Source organism: Eupeodes corollae, chromosome 1 (genome assembly GCF_945859685.1).
Source record: "Eupeodes corollae chromosome 1, idEupCoro1.1, whole genome shotgun sequence".
Classification (NCBI taxonomy): domain Eukaryota; kingdom Metazoa; phylum Arthropoda; class Insecta; order Diptera; family Syrphidae; genus Eupeodes; species Eupeodes corollae.
The window spans coordinates 28174359-28192459 of NC_079147.1; the positions used below are offsets into that span (position 1 = coordinate 28174359).

General features: G+C 34.4%; 1 protein-coding gene across 2 annotated transcripts in view; it reads left to right on the top strand.

Moving 5' to 3' along the window:
* LOC129953770 (cadherin-99C) overlaps window positions 1-18101 on the top strand; it is a 284004-nt gene that overhangs the window by 125639 nt on the left and 140264 nt on the right. For both annotated transcript variants that reach the window (XM_056067225.1, XM_056067226.1), the window contains exon 3: window positions 17575-17722. In XM_056067225.1, coding sequence (XP_055923200.1) covers window positions 17578-17722 — 145 coding nt within the window. In that variant the 5' untranslated portion in view covers window positions 17575-17577. The remainder of the gene's footprint in view (window positions 1-17574; window positions 17723-18101) is intronic.

Consider the following 18101-nt stretch of genomic DNA (forward strand, 5'->3'; position numbering starts at 1 on the left):
AGTAGTTGTTACTGCAGAGGTGATAATTTATTTGAGAATATATAGCTCTGCTTTCAGATGGTCGTGCTTCTTCAATCAATGCGTTACGAATGTAGTCTTCATTTCTTTGCGTAAAGAAGTTAAGTTGTTCTTTTAAGGAGTTACTGAAGTTCCCGTCTAAATAAATATTGGCAATATTTTGCCATTTCATCATCTACCAGTCGATGTTTCTTTGGTCATAGTGCAGCAATTTTTTCGCTAGGCGATTATGGAATGTGAAGCAATTTCTAAAATGTAGGCTTAAGGCTATTAGTAAAAATCTTAAGCAACCCTGTTTCAAGATATAATGTATAATTTCGATGAAATTTCAACAACTTCAAATTCATCTATTGAGCAGCATAACAGAGTGTTGATTTTACTACGGTTTTGAAGACGAAAGAATGATGTTTTGGTTGTAAAATATTTTTTGCCACGTCATGTTGACCAAACTTTGAGAAGCAGCAGCTTTTCCTTGAAGGTGGTTTTTGAAGTCTAGAACCATATTCATTTTTACTCCCAAGTAATTTATATTCTTTAGTTACTTCAATTTCGTTGCCTTTGTAGTACCATTTATTTCTTTTTAAACTTCGGCAGCTATGTGTGAAGACCATTTTTCTCGATTTTTCAGTGTTTATAGAGAAACCCTAGGTTTCACAATAATTTGAAAGACGGTTAATCATCAATTGCAGGTTTTAAGGTGATTCCAATAGTAAAACTAGGTCATCCGCATACAAAAGCACATAAACATAAGTGTCAGCAATATTAATTCCAACGGGTATACATAAGACTATGCCATTTATAAAAAGCGAAAACAATAGAACACTTAACAGGCACCCTTGTTTAACTCCTGAGTCTGTATCAAACCACTGAAGTAAGCTGAACCATCCCATACTGTTGCTTGCGTCGCCGTATACATTTCTTTCAGGACTTTGATAAATTTTGTTGAAACAACTACTTGTGACAGCTTATATAAGAGTGCATTTTGGTTAACAATGTCAAACGCTGCTTTTAAATTGACGAGCTTGAAATGCTTTTATTTTTGAAGTGAGACAAAATATTTGGTCAACAGTTGAGTAATTTTTTCTGAAACCGGCTTGAAGCTCCGTAAGAATGACATGATTGCCAACCCAATTTTGAAGCCTGCCCACAAGTATACTGCAAAAGATTTTAGTTTTACAGGGTTATAAAAATTACCCTTTTTATGTAATGGAAATATCACGGACTTTTTGAATGAGTTTGGTATTGTAGCGTTGTTAATTTCGTATTAAAAAGGTGCTTTAAATTCTTGTTCAAGGTTGGGCAGGCGTTTTTGTGCTTTTTCATTTCTTACTTTAATAATAACATTTAGGATTTCATTAACTGATATTTCCGAATCTAGAATTTCGTCTAAGACTAAATGTTCTGCATATGCGAATGATAAACTTGATTTGTTGAAAAGAAACCCTTTGAAGTGCAAAGCGAAATCATCTGCGGATATACACGTGCGCCTATCACGAAGTTGGTTCCGTTTATTTTCTTGGCTGTTTTCCAAAACTTTTTTGGGTTTTTAATGAGGTCTAGCGATCGTTCTTGCTTGTTTTGAAATTCAACTTTTTTGAGGAAGCATAGTCTTTTATACACAGCATTTGATACTAAATGCAATCCCTTTAGTTCTTCTGTGTTGCATTTGCGTAGAGAACACATTCATAATCAAACCATGATTTATGATGTCCTCCAACAAAAATGTAGTGGCCTTCATAATTTCCGTTTGTGCATGAATTTAAGATGCAATCGTACATTTGCAGCAGTCCTTAGAGGTTTTCCCCATTTGTGTTACAAACATCCTCCTTTGATATCCTGAAGAATATTAATTGTTTTGGACACATCAACAATCAGGCCTTACAACAGCTCAACACAGACTAAGGTGAAGGTAAATTCTTCAGTACAAAATATTTAATTTCAGTAAATTTTTCAATTCGTGTAAATGAACCAAAAAATTAACTTCTTCCTCTTTAACCTCAAATCTTTCATATATCGTGATGTTAGAACATGGTCACGCTTAAATTGCATGTTCTTAATTCTCAATTGTTTTGTTTTTAATGTATAGGTAGGTAGGTTTACCTATCTATCCATTCTTCTACGTAATTGCCTTACAATCTTTTCGTTTAGAAGTATACAAACTTAAAAAAAAAAAAACTGAAGAAAAACCCAACACCTTTTTTCTTAAACCATTAAGATGGACAAAGGCTGAGCACACACCATTAGCCACCCAGTTTCTACTTCCATTAACATCTTAAATCTCAAAAACCGTGTAGCTTTTTTCTTATTCCTATAAACATGTGTATATACCATAAGATATACCTATAAAAGTATACCCTTCATCTACCTTTTTTGAAACGCATTTAGGGTTACAAAAGTTCATTCGTTCTACCGTTTACGCTGCACTTCATTATTTACAACAACTGTAACACGTACAAACATTTTTTCTTTCAAAGATTTTCTTCATTAACTTTAAAACAAAAATAAAACTAAGAAACTCTTAAAATAAAAGAAAAACAAACTGAAAACCTAAAAGAACGACCACCTTTCTAAAAGTCTTGAAGGAAATCTTTAACCTCTTTGCTGTATTCAGGTGTAATAGCAGCAGCAGGCACAACCAATTACCAATGGGTTCATACTTATATGTAGGTATAAATCTATAGTAGGTTTGGAGTATAGTTACACTCCTTTTGGTCCAACAACTAACTGTTTTTTTAGCTAGCTGTTCCGTCCGTCGCGTCGTCTCCGTCATCTCCGTCATCATTGTCGTTGTTGCCACGGAATAAGGCGCTCAAACTGAAACTAAATTAAACACAACAAGAAAAGAGAGAGAGAAGACAAGATTTTGAAGACCAACCAAAAAAAAAATGCAGCCGCGAACGTACACCTGACATCGTCCAAGTCCATGAGTTGAACAAAATGATTAGATGCGAGTGTTTTCCATCGTTCGACGACCGTCTTGTCCGTCGTCGTCAATGGGGATTAGATGCCTTACCTACCTATGTGCTTCTCAAAGCTCACGATCCACTTAAAGGGTGTTCCTGCACGTAGTACATTTATGCCAATGCCAAATGAACTGAAGCAGCCCCATGCTCCATGGTCCATGCTCCATCTCTATGCGCAACAGCAGCAGCAAGAGTAACAGCATCATGTTCGATTTGGCCCAAAAGAACGTGGTCAGCAACTTTGACAGGAGCCAATACATAAGATCTCGTCGTCGTCTTAGTCGCGCAAACAAAAATCTCTATGTCGCGGTTGAGGTGGTTTTTGGTTTCCTCATTCCAATCTTGGTTGATGATGCGAGGCCGGTGGTACATTTGAGGATTCTATATTAGAGAAAGCACCAAACAAAAAAAAACGAACTCGAAAATCACAATGTCAGAAAATCAAAAAATCGATATAATAGAGTTGCCAAGTGTTCTTAAGAAACTTTTTTTTAAGCACATTGATGACCTCAAAAACCCAATTTTTTGAAATTTCAGTCAAGTTTGATTTAATGAATTATTTAAAAAGTTGAAACTAGTAAGTAATTATTTCCTTATTTTGAAAAAAAATCATGAATTTTAAGATCACACATTTTTTGGAAAAAATTTGTGTTCACTCAAATGAAATTTCAATATAATCAAGTCTTTGAAAAATGGACAGAGTCCCAAAATTCAAAATACATGCTTACATTTTTATTTAACGTAACGTAATCTTCTGGATTCTGCGATTTATAGATTAGACCAAATTTTTCATTTAATATAATTTTTCGGACATTTCAATTCAGGATTTTAGGTTTTTAGGATAATGAGAATTTAATGGTTTAGAAATTTGGTACTTTTTGGATTCCATGGTTTTCAGGATTTTGGTATTTTGAACTCATGGGGCTTTGCGCTTTACTGTTTTTTTTTTGTAGTCAACTCCCATTAAATATTAACTACCAAGTTTAAAAGAAACACGAAAATTATAACTAATTTTACGAAAAAGACGTCAAGCTATCCGTAATAACACAGGTTCTGTAGCAAGTCGATAATTCCATGAAAATTGAAAAGCCAATATTTGGAAACAAGCTTGTTTTGATACTTTGACATTGTTTTGAAAGTTTCTTATCTTCATTATTTCAAAATGTTGTTGAAATGCCTTTACTTTTGAAAAACCCAAAGGTTAGGTTGGCTGCTAACGCGGAAAATCACCACCATTAGACCAATATTAGGTCCGTTGTGATACCACACGGATCTTAACATCTACTCTACTGTAGAATTATTTAGAGCTAGCTATGAAGCGTTTGAGACAATAGATGTCAGAATTTCTTAGATCACTAGAATCATTGTACTTGTAGTTAAAGTCTCCAAGTAGGGGTCTCCTTCTTTGTAACAGTGTAGGACATGAACAGACACTGTTTCCTCTTCTTCTGCAACTATGCAACTTCTCCAAAAATCGTGTGCAGGAGCTTCAAATCAAAAAGCATGTCTACTCATTAAGAAGTGCATTGTAAGGACTTCTATAAAGGGTCTTATGTGCAATCTACCAACTAAAATGAGTTCCTTAGAGCACTTAGCATCAAGCATTATCCAAATAAGATTAGTTGACCAACAAGTTTACAAATAAGTAGAGGTCTACCGATTTTGGATTTGTTCAAGTTGAAGTTCGTCAGATTTGCAATTTGCTGAAATGACTTTATGACCGGCGCCAAAATAAGGTTAATTTTTTAACTTCGGGCTGAGGCAGTTTGACTCTCTAAAAAGATGAATGTATCGGTAGGCAATATCAGGTTTTTTCTAAGCCAAAGAGATAGTTCATTTAATACTAACAACTTCTTAGACAAGAAGACAGACAAATCGTATTTGTTTTGATATTGAGTTCATTGAATCTGTTTGGCCAGTTTTTGACTTATGCCCTTTTTGCTAAATGTCAAAGATTTTTAAATTGTACTGTCAGCTGACGAATACATCAATCAATTTTACATATTTGAAGCTATTGAGCCACTTTTTCTAAGAATAAATTAGAAGTTTGTTGTTGATATTTTTCTGAAAATCTTCCAAACTTTGACAGTTAAAATGAATGACTCGAATGACGTCTCTAGAACACCAAATACATACAATTCAAAACAGCGTCATTTTATTGAATATAAATCTTAAATGCAGTTCTCGAGATAACCGTCAAGTTCAAGACAAGATAAATCAATTTCATTCACTTGGTCACCCTTATAACAAAATATAATCAAAACGCCTACCTAACTACGTCTACACATCCATGATTAAATAAGAAGAAAAAAAACTTGTAACCCGAGAACTAGCGATTGGGTCTGTCTGTCCAAACGATAGATACATTCTGAGGTTTCTAGTAGAGATACGGTACTCAATACTCAAATTCAAAGCCTCTACCACTTCGTCATCATGTATCTACGAATAGGTATAGGATCGTGTCGCAATTTTGTGGTCATGGTCTTGCTCCATTGTGTGATCGTTGAGCTAGTTTGTTGCTTCAAAAAGATATCAACTCAAGGAACCAAGAGAAAGAGCAAAGCAGGGTAAAGGAGATGCTTTCCCTTGGGGTTATAATTTCATATTTGCCACGACCAACTAAACCAACCAACGATGAAGACAGAACCTCAACCTATCTATACCAAAGCTTAAAAGATATAGACTGACAATATAGAGTGGTAAAAGATATCAGCGTGTAAGGGGAGCCCTTGCCACAATTGCCACACCACAGCCACTCCACATCTCGTAACCGTTCGTATAGAGCGCTATCTGCTGAATTATCATAAGCGATGACTCTATTCCAGGAAGAAATTAGATCACCATTGTAATGGCGTGTTGTGTTGTGTGCGATCTGCGATCTGTTAGATACTTGCAGCAAATCGCATAAGATATGTGCTATAGTTCCCGTTGGTTTTGTTCAGTTTTCTTCTTCGAGATCGATTTATATATTATATTTTAATGTGCTCCTTCACTTCTATATCTCACTAAAGGCACATACCGTACCTTACCTATTCGCGATTGTGTTCATCGAATTGAATTTCATTGGAAGTTCTTGACCTTTTAACAAGAGCTCACTCCACATATGTAATGTGCCACGGCCGTCCTGGCCTGCGGCATTGATCGTGTGCTGAAGCTGAGCTAAACGCTGGGCTACATCATCAGACCTTATACCTAGAGGTTTACAGACCGGAGAGAAGGAGGAAAACCCTTGCACTTTAGTCTTTGGATGACGATGACGACGAAAGCGGTGACGACGACTACGCGACGTTCACTCGCTGCAACGGATTGTTGTAACTTTTTTTGTTGCTCGTTTTCTTCATGTTAACTTTTTATAATGTGCTGTTTCGCTTGATCGGATCCAATGGATGACGATAGACGGAAAGGAAGTGTGGCAATTCATAGAAAATCAATGGGTGGCATCGAGTGGAGATGCTTAAGGTTTCTTTTTTTTGCCGCAATCTAAATGCAATGACACTTGGAATTGGAATCCATCGACAGACATACACTCTACAAAAAAAGAGGCTTAGAGGCTTTGAGGCTTGGAAGGGATTAAGAAACAACGCACTGACGTTGGTTTTGGTTTTGGTTTTATTGAAGGAAATTTATTTGAATAGAGTTCAAATTGCACAAGATGAAGGTATAATAATAATTATGTTGTGCTGAGTAAGTGTCAATGTTGCTGCAACAAGATCTCAAAAAAATAGAAAGGTTGGAACTCTTTGACTCTTGAGTGTGCCGCTCCATCTTATGGGCATAATGACAGGATGGAAAATATTTATACGAAAATACAAATAATAACAAATCAGTGGGTTGTTTGCATAAGACTAATTGATGTTGAAATTATTGTTATTACGTCAATCAATTGAGGTATGTGAGTATAGATACGTTGACATTTTAAAGTAAAGATAATTTATTTTAATAAGAGAAAAGACCTAAGTGGACACGAACTTACATGACTTCTATATGCAAATTTTTAATTTTTAAATTTGATTATATTAGACTGGATATAATGTAGGAGGTCAAACCATTTGTTGAAAAGATCATAAGTAGAGGAGGATCCAATCTTACAATTTTTGACTAACCCATATTCATAAGGGTTTTCGACAAGACGAAACTAGGCAAGACCTTTGCAAGCATCGGTCTAGTAAAAATCGAAAAAAAAGTCAGTAACATTGTTTTTCGGTTTCGTCAAAATTGAGACTTCTCTAGTCAAGTGGGCAGTTACTATTTATGCACATAAACGCGATGGTAAGTGCACAGAGCTGTCATGCCAGAGACATACGCCATCTAACAATTTTTTTGGAAGTATAATTCTTGTCATGAAAAATTCTTAATCACAGCCGTTCATCTTTGGCACGAATAGTTGAAAGTTGTGAGTCAGGAATAGCTAAAAGTTATGAGTCACTAGGCACTGGATCTCTTTAAGCTGTTGTACTGGGTATTTTACGACTTATAATGTATTTCACCCGGTTGCGACATTCGGGCTCATCAGTTAGATGTTGCCGAAGCTTTCTAAGACGCACACTTTAATTGTTTTATTACCGTACATATACGAATAACAATCCAGTTTTACAAAATCCTGTATCACAAAATCCCGAATATCGGAATCCTGTTCTTTTAATAATAAATCAACATTAATGTATTGACTTTATGCTTTAGTGTTGTTTATTATATTCTCAAAGATAATAATGGTTATTTTGTACAATTTGGAGAAACGAGCTATGACGTTAAAAAGAATTTGTGAGCACAGAAGGGGGGGGCTCAGCTTAGGTATTTAGTTAAATTTTAAAGTATATTTTGAAATCTATCTGAGGCTAACATTATAAGTTTAATAGTTTTTTAATGATAATCGGTAATGGATGGTGTCCTTGTCTGTTGTTGTTGGGTAGGATTAGGGAACGGATCTGGGAGGGATTCCGGGCTTTTCTAATAGCTTTACCCTTTGTTGTGCCGCAGGCTATCGGTTACGTATATCGTTTGTGGATATTCCAAGTGGGTCATCCGTTTTGGACAGCACATCTATATGTTGGTCGTCTTGTGTTGAGTTGCCTGTAATTAAATTAACAAGAGTTTGGGATGGGTTGGTATTTTCCTTAGCATGTTAGTGCTACGATGGTGGAGGTATGCATCGATTGGCACGCTTCAGCTTCATAAAGACGCGTATTGCTATAAAAGTGAACGGAATTTGGTTTACTATAGAAAGAAGTGCAAGCTCGGAGAACCTTATGTTCAAAAACGTGAATCCTGCTCATGTGGGTGGGACTTATTGTATACCATAGTAACAGTAGTTTAAAATAGGACGAATGAGTTGCTTGTAAAGGAAGAGCTTCGTCCGGGCTTAAAGGGGACCTCTTTTGCGTAAGAGGGGGCATTAGAGAGAAAAGGAACCATTTGCCTTTCGAAGGGTGTATTTAGCTTGTTGGTTCAATTTGAATCTCTCAGAGAAATTGATTCCGAGATCCATTTCAAGTTTGGGTCTTATTACAGGATTGTCAGGGAGGGTCTAGGATAACAGATTAAATTTCGTTGCTTTGAGGCTGTTCCGAGACACGGTAGTTCTGTTTTGGAGGGGTTGATCTTAATTCCTTATTGGATGTAATACTCACAGAGTCTAAAAATGTGCTCTTTGATTCTATGGGGATTCTAATTAGGGACGTCTAGAGGTACTGTACGTTACTGAGTCGTCAGCAAATAGAAGTTTCGTTGTTTGTGGGTTATTGGTTGGCTGATCGAAGGTGTAAAATTATACAAGTCAGGTCCAAGGACCGATCCTTGAGCAAACCTCGCTAGGACATTCCTAAAAGTTTAATCAGTGTTTCCTTTTGAAACGTTAAACGTACGGTTTGAAAAAAAACTATGTACACTACGGAAATGGTGGGCAGGACATTGAAAATATTTCAGCTTGAAGAACAGACCCTCTTTTCAAACGGAATCAAATTCTTTGTTAATATCAAGCAAGCAGGCTATCGTCGTTTGGTCTTTGTTAAGACCAAAAGTTGTGTCAGCGTGAAACTTCAGCAATGCATTTAAAGTAGAATGTTTGGCTTTGAAGCCGAACTGGTTATGCTGCACTAGACCCAGTGACTAGCTTAGTGAGTGAAGTTTTCTGAGGACCAGCAATTCGAGAAGTTTTTTGAGGTTAGGAAGCAAGGATATAAGGCGAAAGTCATTCATTCTACTTGCCCCTGGCTTTTTTGGGATTGGGAACATTATTGTTATTTTCCATTTGGCGGGGAAATAACTGTTGTTGATACAATTATTATTAGGAATTATTGTGAGGAAAATAAGAGCAATGGACAGAAGTCTTTTATGACAAAATTGAAAATTTTATCAGGTCCAGACGATTTCTTGGCACTTAAACATTGAATTGTTGTAATGGGTTTTATTTGCCAGAGTAATGGTGATATATATATCAATGAGAATCAACGAGAACGAAGATTTTTATACTATTTTACTTTAATATTCAATACGGTTAGTTAAATTATCTGTTCCAATTCGACGCTCAATAAAAGTATAAAGCAAATGTTTAGCTCGAAAATGATTGAGTTTTTTTTATAAAACCGGAATTAAACAACCCGCGATGAGCCTTGCCAATGATATTTATTTGTAAGGCATTTATTTTATTTAAGCATAGTTTAAGATATTTTATTAATTCATGCAGTTAGGATTTTTTCCCATTTAGGAGAGGATTCTATGTCATGGGATTTTGTGACACACCCCTCAGATGACTATAAGTTTATTCAATACGAAACAATAATATTTGAAACATTCTTTAATCGATGAAGCACGATCCGTTTATCAAATTGAGCATTTAATAGTTCAAATATTACACCCACTTATTAGCCGTTGGAAGATATTATTCCATGCAACTGTCTTAAGGAACAACTATTCAATAGTTCTATTCATGTGATGTCTTTTTCTAAAAAACCGTTGCAATGAACTGCATCAATATCATCATTGCTTTGTGGTTCTTAATTATCTTGGTCTTGAGAGACTTTTCATCTGATATTCTATTTGTTGGCAATGGCAAAGAAGTTTGGTGAAAAATGGGTTTTACTATATTAAAGATGAGAAGACCATCAGCTCCTCGAAATTTAGGTGGTAAACTGTATGTTAACATAACTTTTGAATTTTACAGTACTTGATAAAAGACATTTAACAATTAGTTGACATTAAAGCTTGGTCAGATAAACGAGGGAATTATTGAAAACACTGCGAAGAGAAGTGCCGTTTTATCCAAGGCATATAAAAACTCTAGGTTCTTACACTAATCTTCATGATTTAGGTCTCATATTAAAGATTGTTAAAAGCGTTGCAACAAAGGTTACAAAAATACCTAAGATACCACGGGAAAAGTCATCTAAAACCTAAGGTATTCTTACTTTAATTTTGTACCAAAAACTTGACTTAAAACATCAACTAAACGCATGTTTTGGACTACTCTTGATTCAGATTTTTCATTTGTACGAAAAAAGTCTTAAAATATTGCACTTATCCACTTCCCCTTACTAAATTTGTTGATTCTTTCCAAGTTTGAAATTAAAAAACGAGATCCTCTAAATTGCACAAGGTAAAGAGAAATCAATCACGTCAACACTGAAGGCACTATCTTTGAAAAATATGCCCAATTACTGCATAGACTGATGACTTTAACAGAATCTGAAGAACTCAACGTCATGTCAGAATGTTTTTGTGATCTTTGGTTTATTTCTATTGAATTGTATGAGTTTCTCCGTGTTTTTGATTTCAATGAAGTGGATTTTAGATTGGTTACTTTGAAAATACTAGTTTATATTTTTATTTTTTTAATTTTCAGTTAGCTGGCAATGAAGTTATTATTTATCCAAAATTTCAATACGTACAATTAAATTGAGACATAAATATTCTTATACTCATGACATTCCTTAATTTTACTTAACTTTAAGTGAGCCTTTAAATTAACACGACAAAATAAAATCCATTCATTAGGATTAAATTAAATCCAATTATATTTATTATGTAGTTCCAATCACTCCTTAATTAACTTGTTGATACTAAAACCAAACCAAACCAAAAATCAAAATGAAAATAAAAAATAAAAAATAAAAATATAAAAGCAATTTCTATAAAGTGTAACCATTAGTCGAATGTATAATTGCTCGCTCAGCTTTTTAAGAAATAAATTGTCTCCTAAAAAAGTTTATATGCATGCAATAATAATAATTCCAGTTCGCAATAAAAATACATAAACATTTATAAACGCTTTTCAATCAAATTAAAATGTGGCATAGCACCTTAAAATCTTTATAAAAGTATCTATGGCTTTAAGTTTGTCGTTATGGAAAAGTTCAAAACATTTTGCTTGATCATGAAAAATTACAACATACCAAAGACCAACAACGACAACGAGTGGCAGTTTAACTTAGTTTTCAGCTAAAATTCCAAGTGTCCAAATCGAAATGTATATCCTTTCGAATTGGTTACTCATGGTTGTAAACATGACTTATTCCATCACCCCAAAATATACAATAATCCGATATCTTTTTAAGTCCTAAAAATATAAATAAGCCTTAAAGTAAAAAAAGAAAATTATGAAGTGCAGTAGCGGATCTACATGACAATTCAGGGCCTTAGAAGATATTAACTCCCAAAAAAGGGTTATACAAACATTTAACAAAGAAATAAAATTTAAAGCCAAATTTGAAGGGCATATTGAACGAGTTTTATTCAAGGCCCTTTATTTCATAAATAAAAATAGCAATAGGTCACTATCTTTCTCCCATTTCTGGATCCACCCCTGCTCTTTCTGTGCCTTTCTTTACAAACATTCCGAACTTAATCAGGTGCAATATTAATTGCAAGAAACATTGCAGTAAATTTCATTGTCCATAAATGGACAAAACTGCACAGTCGCATATACCTACCTTTTACATGTGGCAAGTTAAAACTAAGCTGATGGAGCATTTTATAAATGCATTACTCCGAGTATAGGTTTGTCGGCATCATCATCGTTTTCGTCGTCAACGTTGTCGGTAAGGACGTGTATTTTATACCACTGGCTATGCGCTTATGCTAGTTTTCTTAAAATATTGTGCTACACAACTTTAGTCAAGGCACTTTAATTATCTCTAAACTAATCTTTACCAGCAAAACGTTTCGGAGCCGTGAAATAAGAGCAGCACGCACCTCTCTTAGATGGAATACGTATTCTGAAAAATGAGACACACCATTGGCACTGGCCGGAGCTGCTGCACAGCAGCTGAACAAGTTTCCAACTCATACCTAAGATAAGCCCAACATTGGTGGTTGGATATGAATGAGACTTTTTTTTGTAACTGTAGCTATACGCCTATACTGTTACAGTGCTGTGGTAAAAGCCTTTTTGTTTTTAAAGATGCTGACATTTTGTGATTGATAAGCAATTGTCTCCGTGGTAGTCAACTGGCTTAAATACAATATAGTCATAAGTGAGTTCGGTTTGGTAGAAAGTATTGAATAATTTGTTAACAAATTAGTTAATAGTTTAGGTTTTCAAAATCAGCGTTTGTGTTTCTTTTGAACAAAACGAAAGACAGAACTAAATAATTTTGACAATTATCAAATTCCAACAATATCAGCGTGAAAATCCGAAGAAAATGAGTCAATACTCTCAAGGTTTTTAATAAAATCTTTACAGGAAGAGTTCAAAAACTTAATTTTGCAGTTTTTGACATATTTTTAGTTACAATTTATGGCATACAAGCTGTTACCCGTGGCTTTGCACGCGTATCAAAAGAAAATCAAAGTATCACATAAAGACATTCCATGGGCAAGTATACATGAGTTTGTTATTAAACTTTCTAAAATCAAAAGAAAAAATGAGGAACTAGAAGTCACACTGTATATTGTTAAAGTAACGAATCATGACTTTTCTAGGTTCACCCCTGGAATAACGAAACTAACTTTAAAGTGGAATAAAAGCCTTTAGAGTTGGAATGGTTAATCTATAGGAATTATTTGCATTCGAGGCGTAGTTTCATTGGCACGGATGTACGAAATAATAATGTTTCGATCAAGTTGGGTGACATGAAGTCTTGCACTGTTACTTAGTCAAGGGGCATCTTAATTTCGCACAAGAATTAGCAGCAAGCCTTATTTAAATTGCAGCTTATGTGAATGCACACCAAACAAGTGAGTTAAGGAACTCTATCTGGATATGAAGTGTTCTGTTCTGATGATGTTATGGAACATTGATAAATACTGTCTCATATTTCCTGCTACTTCATTAAATTTGTTTAAATTATTTTTAGAAAAAACATCGTTTCTTGGTGCTTGGTGGAGAAATTGATCGTCATGTATATAATTTTATAAATTAGGTTAAACACTTGCAATAAGTTCAGAATTAATGTGTACTTAATTACAAATATCTTGCCATGGTGTCACATACGGTGGTTGGTTTTTGACCACCAATCTAATAGTTTGATAGTGTTTCAGCATAGTTTCGTGTGTTAATGTCATTTTAAGAAACACATAATGATAGGCGACGATGATAGGTCCAAAAGCTGGCAGCAAAAAATTATATTGAATACATAATTATAAAAGTTACCGGCGAATTCGCTGGAATGAATTGTGAATGAGATATTTAACCGCTGTAAAAAGCAGCTTTAATCACTTTCCGTTTAGCGGACCTACCTTAACACAAAAACTCATGTCAAAATATTGCACCGTTACGACGTGAAGGATGGACAAACAAACAAACAAGCAAACAAACAACCAAACTGACTTTTACATTTATTATTAAAATCAATTGCAACATCCAAATCATCTAGATTAACACAAGGACTATTGATAGGATTATATTTAGCGTGATTTGTAATGTGATAAGAAATATTTAAGAAGCTTTAATTTCAAGGACTCATAAAACCAGAAGGAGTATAAATAATATTTTACACAGAATATAGCATCGGGAAATCGATGTAAGAGTTAAAGTTTAAGACATTAAACGCAAAGGGAACAGAGCCTAATTTTCTACTTAATTCAAGAGATTTTAAATCGATAAAGGTACAACTAGTTTCATAAGTCTACTGATTTACTCCTTTAAAAGTATTACTTTGATTAGATTTCCCGCATACACAACACCTTCAGGTAGAATGGATGAAAAATCATCTATAAACAAGGCAAATAAAAGAGGGCTCAAGATGCATCCTTGATGAACACATGAAGAAGTTGCAAACCACTCAGATATATTTAATCCATCGCATAGAGCAGCTGAAGATTTGGAGAAAAAATTCAAGTATAACAGTAGGAATTTTCTTGACATACCCATGTTCGAGAGTTTGTAAAATAAAGCTGGTCTATTAATTATTTCAAAAGCTGCTTTAAAGTCGAGAAAGCATCCGTAAAGTTTTCTTTTTTTTCGAGATAATTTCTTACGATACTTTTTAATGCATCAGTTTGATAAACAGCAGAAAAACCTTAACGAAAACAGCTTGGAAGGCGTTTAACTTTTGTGTGTTTTCAATTCACCTAAATCACCTTTTATAAAGTATCTCGGTGAAAACTTTTCGAAGGGAATTTAAAATGGAGATTCATCTATAATTTTCGGCAAGATTTGGGTCTCTTTTTTTGTAAATAACTTTTATAACAGCTTCCGTAAAATTCGGGGGTACATAAATGTTCTCATATAGTGAGTTGTAAAGGTCGAGGATATATTCTTTTAATTCTCTTCCACTGTATTTGAAAAATTCAGCAGGGACTCCATCAATATATTATCAACATTGATTTGAATACTAGCTGCGTTCAATGGTGTATTTTATGAATTAACAACATTTTGAGGTCAATAGTATATAATAAAGGAAATGAATTTGAAATGCAATGAAGCAAATCATAAATGAAAAGAATGATTAAGAATAGGGGTCCAAGATAGCTGCCTTGGGGTACACCGGAAAAATGTTAAATTTAATTTGACAAAACATTCCCAATCCTGACAAATTGTTTACGCGCTGCAAAATATCTATGAATCCAGTTAAAATTTTATGCTATACACGAAAGCTTTCGAAAAAATAGTGTAAATATCATCTAATTGAGAACGGTTTTCTAAAAATAATTTTTCACAAATTATTCATATTCTCTTCGAGTTTGACAAATTTGCTGATGAAAAGAAGATAAAATTGAAGTTCTTGAGATATTTTAGGCTATGAAGCTTACGCAAAACCGGAAATTAAAATATCCTCCACATAAATTAACCTCTTACCATCTCACTTAATTTTTATTCAAACTTAAAACCAATCGAATAATAATAAAATGAAATACTCTCTTAAACTGCCTAAACATTTAATTTTGCAACAATTAATAAAGTTCACTTTCTTTGACACCAATTCAATGATAAATATAATTGGGGATCATCAGATTTTCACCTAGAAAGTAGACACAACCATTTCTAGTTTTCTTTCCAATTTTACTGTTTTTGATTCCTTATTAAAAACCATGTCCAAAAACTTTTTAAAATGTTATGATTCAAATGGATAATAATTGATATACTTTCAACACTTTAAATTTGTATCAAGATCTCTTGCTGTAAAAGGCTCATTAATCCATTTAAAGAGTCGCATGGCAAAAATTAAAGATTTCGACTTAAATAAATCCTATCCTTTCCTAAAAAGATCAAACCGAATTTTATGTGTTCCCTTTGAAACACAACAAGACCTTAAATCCAACATTGATTTAAATCATTGCCCTTTTGACACTTCCTTATTTAAATTCCGTAAATTGTTCCATCAGTATACACCGAGAAAAAGCAAACCTAGACTTTCTCTAGAAAGTAGTATTTGAACAAGGCCCTATTAATTTTGACCTCAAAATACCTTAAACTTATAACCAAAGGTTTTTACAAATTTAACCACATCACTCTAAGTATCTAAACTCTTTTTACTTTCACAAAAAAAAAGAATCTATGCAACATTTTGCAAACCGCAACAATATTGTAAGATTGGTTAAGACCATTTTGAATTATTCATTTTATTTGGAATACCAAAAAACTATTTTACAGTCAACATTTTTTAACCATTATACCACAATAAGACACTCCGAAAAGGACATTACGCATAAAACCACTGCCATTACCAATTGTGGTACATATCTTACCATATAATATTCAAATGGCCCATTCAAATAAACAAGACGACAGGGAATTGCTTTCTATAGAGTGCTTTCCTAGTCCTGGATGTCTCTGCTGATTCTGGCTTGGGCGCATTGTGTTTTGCAGCAAGTATAAATAGGTACACCTTAACTGCTATACCGACGACCAACGATGGACTGTAGTTAGATTCCTTGGCATTCCACACACAGTCCACACAACAAAAAAAATAACAAAGGCTGAGGCCATCAGAGCATTCAGCTACTGGACACTCGGTGCCTTTCAATCTTTCCTAGAAACGCAGATTTTTATTTGAACATATGCGGAACGCGATGCCAACAATGGCCAAACCGTTGAAAACAAACAACAAAATACAAGGTCCAATGTCAAAGACAACCAAAGCCAAATCCAACTCAAGACATGCCAAACCAAGGCAAAGGCAATATGCAAAGACCAACAAACAGAAGCACTCCAAATAAAGAGTGCGAGAGACCTGCAATCTGGAATATGGGAATATGTGTGTAAGGGTATAGGTCTCCAGGTATGTCCAGCGCAGCGCACTGCTGCAGTGCCTGATTTCCATTATTACAGAAGTCGTACGTACATATCTCCATCGGTCCTTTGGATTAATCTCAATTTGACCTTTTATTGAGGCTCAAGTAATAAAAATTTATATAACTAACTTATCAAGGGGCTATAGGAGTAGCCTGCTGATGATGCTGGATGTTGGAAAGGCTTTTTGCTCTCTTATAGTTACGAATGGAGGGACGTATAGAACTTGCGAGGTATACATATCCAAGTTGGGACTTAATTTATTGCTTCCTCTATTGCCCGTGAAATGTATTCCGCACTCATTGTATTTCAATTTGAATTGCTTTGTTATAGGGCTCTTTACTATGGGTCCGTCTACGTCTGCGTCTACGTTTGCGTTTGCGTCTGTATACTTTAACAACCCACCAATTACCATACAACAAAATTTATATGATCCAAGTCTTTCAATGGTACTTGACCAATAGCAAAAACAACAACAACAATTACAGAAAAATAAATAAATATTACTTTAAATCTCCGCTTACTGACTAATTTACTTATATGAAGCTTCTATACCAATGATCTATAGACAGATCTCAAGTAGTCCAAAAAAAATCGATTTGGCCAAATCTAAATTGTGTTGTGTGACCCTGGACAAAAATTATTTCATGTTACCGGAATATTAGTCATTAATCACTCTGTCGGCAACGTAGCGTGCACAATGCTTCAAATTTTGTATATTTTTTGTGTGGGCTGCGCACTTAAGACTCATAATATGACACAACTTCTTGGACTTCTTTTTCATAAAGTCTTATGATTTTTGATTTTTTGTTTTTGTTTATTTATATTTATTTAGAATTTATTTATGGTTTTCAACATTCAGCACTTTAGTGGGTGGTCAAATAATAAAAATTAATCAAAATTCTATTTTTTTTTTGTTTCTTGCAGAACATGACGTGGAAGATTGGAGTGATTGGTGTTGTGCTACTTATGATCACACGAAGATCTCAGGGAATTTTAGGCAAGTCACAGATGTGTGAAGTCGAAACTGGACAAACAAATATTATTTTGGATATCGAAGAGAGCAGAGGAAATTGTAAGTTTTTTTTTAATTTGTTTATTTTTATTTTAGAACTAGCTGACCCGTCTGACTTTGTTTTAACATTTCGTGAATATGTAACTTGAATGTCGAACTTGTCGAGTTGTAGAAGCTGAGTAAGGTCGATGATTCTCGAGAACGTTCCTGAAACTAAAGGACGTTCATATCCCTCTACCTTTCCAAAATCATCATCCCCTCCTACATAAAAAAGGCATAGAAGCCAACGCGTATAACCCATCCCAACTCCCACGATGTAATGATGAAAAAGCTAGACAGCTTTCTGGTGCTCCCTGCAACCCTAGGTAACATACCTCAATTGCTGTTTACCGATCCTAAACATTTCCTTACTATCAGAATGATGTTCTTAACATCAACT